Genomic DNA, 8,493 nt, shown 5'->3' with positions numbered 1-8,493 from the left:
ACTAGCCAGCCAAGTCAACTTAACTCCACTTTTTTTCTTATTTTTTATTATTATTATTATTATTATTATTATTATTATTATTATTATCATATTTCATGTTTAATTTATCAGGAAATTATGTAAAAATTAACAACAAATGACTAAATGCTACATTCTATAGGAATTAAACCCTTACATCCTATTCCACAACCATCTTACCATGTACGTACCCCTCCGAGCAACTAATCACATTAACAAACAACTAATACAAATATATTACTTAAAACGTTTATTAAGTTGAAACAATATTTTTTATAAAAAAGCGACCAGAAAACAAACAACTAATCACATAACCATAAACAAATCAAACAACTAATATATCTAATCTAAACAATACGTTAATACAAAATACTGGCACTTACATGACTTAGAGAGTTGAGATCAACAAGAACACGTACAACCTTATAATCTGATGAGCTAATCAAAATATCAAATTCTACCCCTAGCGTCAAACAACAATATTAATTCGAAAATCGAATAATTAACCCAATGATCTTATTCAACGGGTTATGTGTTTATTAACCAAGTCTCCTGCACTTTTTACTAGTTTAGTGCAAGTATACTGATTAATAAATATTATCTTCTGTCATTGACCATTTCTAAGAACCAACCACCTTTAAAGTTTGTATTTTCTTATAAATCCAACATAATAGAACACAGAATTTGTACTAAAACATACTTTTAGTTATCAGTTTTGAAGAAGATGAACATCATAAGTTTCTTGTCTCTTATTGCCTCGCTCATTATTTTTATTGTCTCCGCATCTTCATCTTCAGACTCAGGTTTGTCCTCAAGTTATTGTGATCAAATTGCCCCGAAGCTCTGCCAACCGTCAAACTTGTGGTTGAAGATACAGTGGCACAAGAACGTCGCATGGGTGCTTCTCTATTACGTTTACATTTTCATGATTGTTTTGTTAACGTAAGTAACTTATTCTTATCGAATTTATATCTGATACTCCACATTTGTTATTCATATGATTACGGTCTATATATATGGCTCAAACTTGTAAATGAAGTCTAGAAACATTTGGAACAAGTCACCTAATTAGTTAACAAGTGTTCTAACTTCATAAAAAGGAAGCACCATTGCATGACGGATCGAGTAACATTTTTCTTGATGTTCTTCTATTCATAACTAAAACTTTATTAATTAAACTTGTTTGTTATTTGATTAAACATGTAATATCCACTATAGTATAACTAGTCAAGCCTAGGTTGATTTCAGTTCGAGTTCAAGTTGTTTAACTTCAGAGACCGAACTCGTCCAAATTGAAGCGCGAGTCAACTTTAAGTCGGTTATGTGCCACAAACTAATGGTTCCATCTCCACTTGGCCATTAACTAACTTTTCATGTTATTTAAAATATATGTTTATATAACACACACACACATAGGAGAAAAGTTAACGTACAAATTAAATTAACGTGCTAACTGTGAGAATCAAGTAGTATAATTATATATATATATACACAATTACACTATGTTGTATATAATATTACATTACTTGATTCTCACAGTTAGCCCGTTAATTTTATTTGTATTTGATACAACCCCCACCCCCACATATATATATGTATATATATATATATATAAACATAACATAATATAATATAAGTTTCTCATATATACATTTTTATTATGGATATGGTTTGCGGTTCAAAAGGGGGTTGCGACGTAAATTGTTACCTGTTTACTCATCTATGTTTTAGTTAAATCTGCAATCGGTATTAATGATACAGGACTACGAATAATTATGTAAAAATATATTTTATATATTAAATAGAAAATAAGAATAATCTTTTAGGCTCACAATCTTGTGTAGCTTAATATGTGAAACTCGGCTTGTTTAATTAATTACTCAGACTCAGTTCAAGATTTTATGAAGCAAATCTAGAGTAGCTTGGCTTACTAACACTCCTAATTTCCACATAATAATCGTGTTTTAGTATCATATATTCCCTTATTTGGTATTAAACTTGACTATTTACGCTTGCTTAAATTGAGATATTACAAACTTTCATTATACTTTCTGCTGTTTGGCAGGTAATCTGAAAGTTTCATGTTACATATTTGGATTTAATATTACCATTTAGAAAATTCTTTATTTGTGATTTAGATTATATTTCTAACGGATCGAAGGCATATAAGTATATAACTACAATGACAAGTGAAGTATTGGTTTAATTTATTTTTAAATTTATTTCCAATATATCATATAGGGATGTGACGCTTCAGTTCTTTTGGATCAAACATCAACGATAGATAGTGAGAAAAATGCGGCATCCAACTTGAATTCTGCTAGAGGATTTGAGGTTATTGACAAAATCAAGATTGAGGTCGACAAAGTTTGTGGCCGCTCCATTGTGTCTTGTGCCGACATCTTAGCTATTGCTGCTCGTGATTCTGTCGTTGCGGTAAGTAAAACATGCATATCAGTGAAAACCTTGAGAAGCAATCAAGTAGTAATGTAGTATTCATTTGTTCCATCTGATCAAGATGTAAAATCTCTATATTATGTTGCAATAATATATAATTCATGAGGCCTTAAAACTCAATTATAACATATTGATGTTATTGATGATATGCATGTGTTCCTCATTCAACTTCTTTGGTAAAGTTAATTATGTGGGGTCGGCGGGTTTCAAGCCGGTGGATAATTGTTCAACTCGAACACGACCCATATTTTTATTTATAATATAAACATCTAACCTAACTTGCACACATGGCTTAAAATCATGTAACCCGAACACTATTGTTTCCCTAATTTATATTTTGAATTTCTAAATGGATTGATATGTATTAATCAAGTTGTAAACATACTAATCGAGTTGGTGGGTCGACATTTTGATTATAAAGGTTGGTGATCAGTCTACTATTTTAACTAAATAAGTTAAACGTGTCGACTCGAGCATGACATGTTTGATTAAATATGTCAATTTAACCACAACCTATCTTTTAAACTATTGAATACGTTAACCTAAGCTTGATTATTTTTGTTTGGTGTTCGTGTCTTGTTTCCGGCCTTGAGGGTAGTGTCGGAAATTGCTACGTACGTGGCCAACTGCATATTCCCACACTAACTTAAAATTTGTGAGTTGTGACTAAATTTAACTTCTTTTATGAATATATGGTGTGTAGCTTGGTGGCCCGTGGTGGAAAGTCAAGCTCGGAAGAAGAGACTCAACTACCGCTAGTCGTATTGCAGCTAACAATAAGATGATGACACCATTCATGGATTTACCGGCCATGATAAAGAATTTTGAGGACCAAGGGCTCGATGAGAAAGACTTAGTTGTGCTTTCAGGCGCACACACTTTAGGGTTTGCTCAGTGTCAAACCTTTAGATCTCGTATTTACAATGTGACCAACATTGATCCAGCCTTTGCGAACCACCTTCAGACCATTTGCCCACAAGTTGGGGGTGACACCATGCTTGCACCACTTGACCCGACACCAAGCTCGTTTGATGTGAAATACTTTTCTGATTTAGTGAGTAAAAAAGGGCTATTGAACACTGATCAAGCACTATTTAATGGTAAAGATACCGCTGAACTTGTTTTGAAATATAGTAGAAGCAAGAAAGAGTTCTCAAAGGATTTTGTGAAGTCGATGATTAAAATGGGTGATATGAAGCCATTAACAAGGAATAGAGGTGAAATTCGACAAGACTGTAGAAAAGTTAATTTGAAATATTAAGGGTCGATCAAGTTATCTCGTGTATATTATAAATTAAGAATCGTTTGTAATGTGTTTGTTATTATGTATACAAGTTATTATGAAATAAGATTTAAATCACTAAAATTAGGGATGTGATTCTCATACACTACTTCCACGATCTATACAGCTAGTATAGGCCTATATATACGACCGTATAGGGTACGAATGATTGACAAGGAGACAAAAAATAGCTTTTTGCAGCCTATACGATCGTATAGACCTATACGAGCCGTATAGGCATTAAATGATTCGTATTGCTCCCTAACAAACCATAAAACCTATACGGTCGTATAGGGCTATACGACCATATAAATAACATTTGCTTGAAAAATTGAAATTGCCTTTTGACCTCTATTAATCGCTGCCAGAAAACGACTATACGAGCCTATACAAGCCGTATAGTGTTATACGACCCGTATAGACAAATTTTCAGTGGTGCTATACAACACATGAAATGGTCGAAAGAAGAACGTATAAAATTGCTAAAAAAATATAATGCAAGTCAGATAATATATCAAAAAGAATTTCAAAAAAATGTCTATACGGCCGTATAGGCCTATACGACCCGTATAGGGCTATACGAGGCACTATAAACGATAGCCGACAACATCAAACACAAACTGACACGATTCAGGTGCTATACGACCATATAGCCCTATACGAGCCGTATAGGAAAGAGATGGTGTGTGAGGATATAGGTGGTGTGGAAGGATCTAGCTTAACATTATTATTGTAGGGGTAGATATCCAGACCAAAAACATCGCTTATCGCATGGAATGTTCAACTAAATTTGCATGCACGATAAAAGACGTTAACTTATAATAATAACACGTATCACACTTTCTACAAATGCCACAAAGACCTCTATATTCTAGTGTAAACTTTCAACACTTGAAACATTCAGTTAACCATTAGAGTTATGAACACTTTTGTGAAATAAAAGTTAGCAATATATTTACAATCCACAAGAACAAAGTTAAGTTAACAATATGATTTTTATAAAGTGTATATTTACCAAGTTACAACCAAGTAAGACAAGGTCAAGTTTGATGGGTTATCAATAAATATGGGTTTTTTTATTATTAACAAATATTTCCACCAAATACAATTACTTATTTACTCCCTCCGTCCCATTATAAGTGTCATAATTTGATTTTTCAAGTCTTTCTTGTTTAACTTTGACCGGCGATATTTTTTTTTTGTGTTATATAATACTTGATGTAAAATATATGAATGGATTGTGTTTTAAATGTATTTTACATTAATATAATTTTCATCAAGTATTATATGACACGAACAAAAATATTTACGATTAAAGTTGCAAAAGTAAGACTTGAAAAGTCAAAATATGACACTTATAATGGGACGTAGGGAGTAAAATCTTATGGGACGTAATTAAACAATGCATTTTTTTTATTATCACTAGCCAAGTCAAAAAGTACTTATATTTTCATATATGTATAACTTATGGGAGCAAGATATCTACCCAAACAACCCAGTCTTACATATTTTTCAATAGGCTATTAATTATATTCAATACATAATTTAAAACTAACACGCTTTTTATATATCTTATGTTTTAGTTATAGGTGGTGGAAAAGTTTGGACGAAAATGTAAGGTGGGGGACTCAGTACTTATAAAGTTTTTCTAAATAGGGGCGGGCATAAAATTTACGAGCGAAAATAGATAAATGTACATTACATAATACAAATTTTCGTACTAAAATTGTGTAAAGTTACACTATTGAACATAGAAATGGGGGTGGGGGTGGTGGGGGGTGGGGGTTGTTGACCCTTGCCTAATTATGAATCTAAGCCCTTGCTTATGTGATCTACCCATAAATAATTAAAAACAGTGATATGCATGCATATTGAATAACTCAAATCTTTCACGAGTTCTAGAATTATGAACAAAGTCTCAAAACATTATGAACCAAGTCTCCAAAATTGTTTGGTGCAACCAAAACACATATTTTTCTTTGACCATTTCCATTAACAGTCATCTTTTACCTTTGCATTCCTTATAAATACAACATAACACCATAATTAAGTCCATAACAACATAATACAACACAACGAATTTGCACTAAAAAAAACCTTTTTGGCTCCCAATTTACGAACAAGATGAACAAAATAAGTTGCTTTACTCTTTTGGTTTCTTTCATTCTTTCTATTGTGGCCGCACATTCAGACTCGGGTTTGTCATCAAGTTATTATGATCGAGTGTGCCCTGAAGCCCTCCCGACCATCAGACGTGTGGTGGAGGATGCATTGGCACAAGAACGTCGCATGGGGGCTTCTCTATTGCGTCTTCATTTTCACGATTGTTTTGTTAATGTAAGTAATTTATTCCTACTTATAATATATTTGAGATTGAATATTAGTTACTCATGTAGCATCAACATATAAATCGTGTTTAATGTTCATGTATTCAGAATACTTGGTATTTAAACTAACCGTATACGTTTACTAGTTTACTAAATTGAAACATCACCAACTTTCATTATACTTTTTCACGATTTTGAAACAAAAGTATTGGTTTCGTTTTTGAGTTTATTTTCTATTTTATGAAGGGATGTGATGCTTCCATTCTTTTGGATCAAACCTCAACAATAGATACCGAGAAAAATGCAGCCCCGAATGCAAATTCAGCTAGAGGCTTCGAGGTTATCGATAAAATCAAGTCTGAGGTTGACAAGGTTTGCGGTCGCCCTGTGGTATCTTGTGCCGATATCTTAACTGTTGCAGCTCGTGATTCTGTAGTTGTGGTAAGTAGAACAAGCAACTCAACACCTATAACTTAAATTTGTTCAACATGGGTACACCAACGTGGTATCCACGTTTTCTTCCCCTAACATTTGAAAAACAATTAACATTTTGCAAGCATGAGAATACATATTTTGACACTAAATCTTAAATTTGTATATGGAGTGTAGCTTGGTGGCCCATCATGGAAAGTCAAGCTCGGAAGAAGAGACTCAACCACCGCTAGTCAGGCGGCAGCTAATGTTAGCATCCCGTCACCATTCATGGACTTACCTGCCCTAATAAAAAACTTTGAGGACCAAGGGCTCGATGAGGAGGACTTAGTTGTGCTTTCGGGTGCACACACCCTAGGGTTTGCTCAATGTTTTACCTTTAGATCTCGTATTTACAACGAAACCAACATAGATCCAGCTTTTGCAAGCCATCTTCGGACCATTTGCCCACAAGTAGGGGGAGACTCAACGCTCGCGCCACTTGACCCAACACCAAGCTCCTTTGACGTAAAATACTACACTGATTTGGTGAGTAAAAAAGGGCTTTTGAGCTCTGATCAAGCACTATTTCATGGTGGTGAAACTGCGGAGCTTGTTTTGAAATATAGTGGGAACCATGAAGAGTTCTGGGAAGATTTTGCAGAGTCTATGATTAAAATGGGCGATATAAAGCCATTGACAGGGAATAGAGGTGAAATTCGAAGGGATTGCAGGAAAGTTAATGTGAATTATTAAGGGTCGTCGAGATGGTTGAATTATTTTATGATGATTCAATTATACAAATTTTTTTCCTAATATTTGTGATGCAGATTAATTTCTCGAAAAATGTAATGTTTACACTTTTATATTTCAATTTTGTTTGTAATGTGCTTGTATTAGGTATACATTATTTAGAAATAAGATTTGCTATTTGTATATATCATGTATAAGATTACTCGTGTTATTTCAGTGTGATAAAAGACCTTAGCAAAAAGTCAGGCTTTATATCTATTAATCGAGCCGTCTGGGTGTCGGTTAATCCTGAAAATTATGCGGCATCCAGCAATGAAAGTTTCCATATTGTCTTGCATCAGAAAGAGGAAATAACTCCTTAAGATTGAAGTCATACACAAAGTAATTTGGAGGTTTGTATATCAGATTTAGGTGAAGTTAACATTTAAAGTTATATGTATTATACTAAATGTGTTTTGAAGACTAGTTTAGTGTACTTCTGTTTATTGCTAGGTGTAATTACTTACTCGTAATACCACCAAACCTGCAATACTATAGGATTCGAACCCTTAACCCATAGGTATTATTTTAGCCTTTACAAGAGGAGGTGATGTGTTGGCGTGTTGCTAGGGGAGAAATCTTAATGTGGTGTAAGTTGCGATGAAATACTTATTGCTCAAGAACCACATTTCCAACAATTAAACCAATACTTATATAGCGATTATTCATCATATACTCTCATCTCTCTTCTATACTCACGCGTCCTCATGGTGTTATTCTCTTTTTCTCATATTAGAGACAACATGATCATACAACCATGCATACATTGCGTCAAATGTTTTGTTGTAACAAGCTTCTTGCTATTGACTTCAATGATATTTTTAGTGTTTTTTAAAGAAAAAAGTAGCTCTAGACAGTAAATAACAATGTGCTTTAGTAAGTCTTAAGATGTACGTAACTACGTACTACTTATGCGAAAAGTCTAAGGTGCATGATCAGGGCCGGCTGGGAGGAGGGGCAAGGAGGGAGCTGCAAGGGCCGCTCTGCCGGGGGCTCTACACATGACTAATTTTTTATTTATTTTTAAAACGACGACTTTCTATGTTTCCCCACTTCCCAAATTTGGAGATCCTCATTGTCTCACTCTGGCTTCAGAGTTTGGCTGGCTAGCGGCTGCCACTTGACAGTCGTTGTATCATTATATGAGCATAACTTTCTGTCATAAAACACAGTGTGAAAAAAACTTAGCTGAACTTTGGATTTGAA

General features: G+C 33.9%; 1 protein-coding gene and 1 pseudogene across 2 annotated transcripts; both read left to right on the top strand.

Annotated features, from left to right (window-relative positions):
• The first annotated feature begins 739 nt into the window (after positions 1–739).
• Positions 740–3,774, top strand: LOC143583888 (cationic peroxidase 1-like; annotated as a pseudogene). The gene is made up of 3 exons (XR_013144259.1): positions 740–960; positions 2,260–2,454; positions 3,179–3,774. The product of XR_013144259.1 is annotated as a cationic peroxidase 1-like (transcript).
• Positions 3,775–5,566: 1,792 nt separating this feature from the next.
• On the top strand, positions 5,567–7,680 carry LOC143583886 (peroxidase RIP1-like). Its single transcript, XM_077066070.1, has 3 exons — positions 5,567–6,094; positions 6,331–6,525; positions 6,694–7,680. Exons 1-3 carry the CDS (start codon positions 5,882–5,884, stop codon positions 7,249–7,251), a joined length of 966 nt encoding a protein of 321 aa, XP_076922185.1. The 5' UTR covers positions 5,567–5,881; the 3' UTR covers positions 7,252–7,680.
• Positions 7,681–8,493: the final 813 nt, after the last annotated feature.

The sequence above is a fragment of the Bidens hawaiensis genome, unplaced genomic scaffold (genome assembly GCF_021521415.1).
Source record: "Bidens hawaiensis isolate Kalapana, Puna unplaced genomic scaffold, B.hawaiensis_p1.1 tig00032715_1, whole genome shotgun sequence".
NCBI classification, from domain to species: domain Eukaryota; kingdom Viridiplantae; phylum Streptophyta; class Magnoliopsida; order Asterales; family Asteraceae; genus Bidens; species Bidens hawaiensis.
The sequence above is the reverse complement of the archived record's forward strand: the minus strand, read 5'-3'. Positions and strand labels throughout refer to the sequence as shown.

Excerpts from the sequence above, each read along its gene's own strand:
- LOC143583886 (XM_077066070.1), top strand. The coding sequence starts at position 5,882 with ATGAACAAAATAAGTTGCTTTACTCTTTTGGTTTCTTTCATTCTTTCT. Across the intron at positions 6,095-6,330 it reads TTCACGATTGTTTTGTTAAT|GGATGTGATGCTTCCATTCT; the intron begins GTAAGTAATTTA and ends TATTTTATGAAG. Across the intron at positions 6,526-6,693 it reads CTCGTGATTCTGTAGTTGTG|CTTGGTGGCCCATCATGGAA; the intron begins GTAAGTAGAACA and ends TATGGAGTGTAG.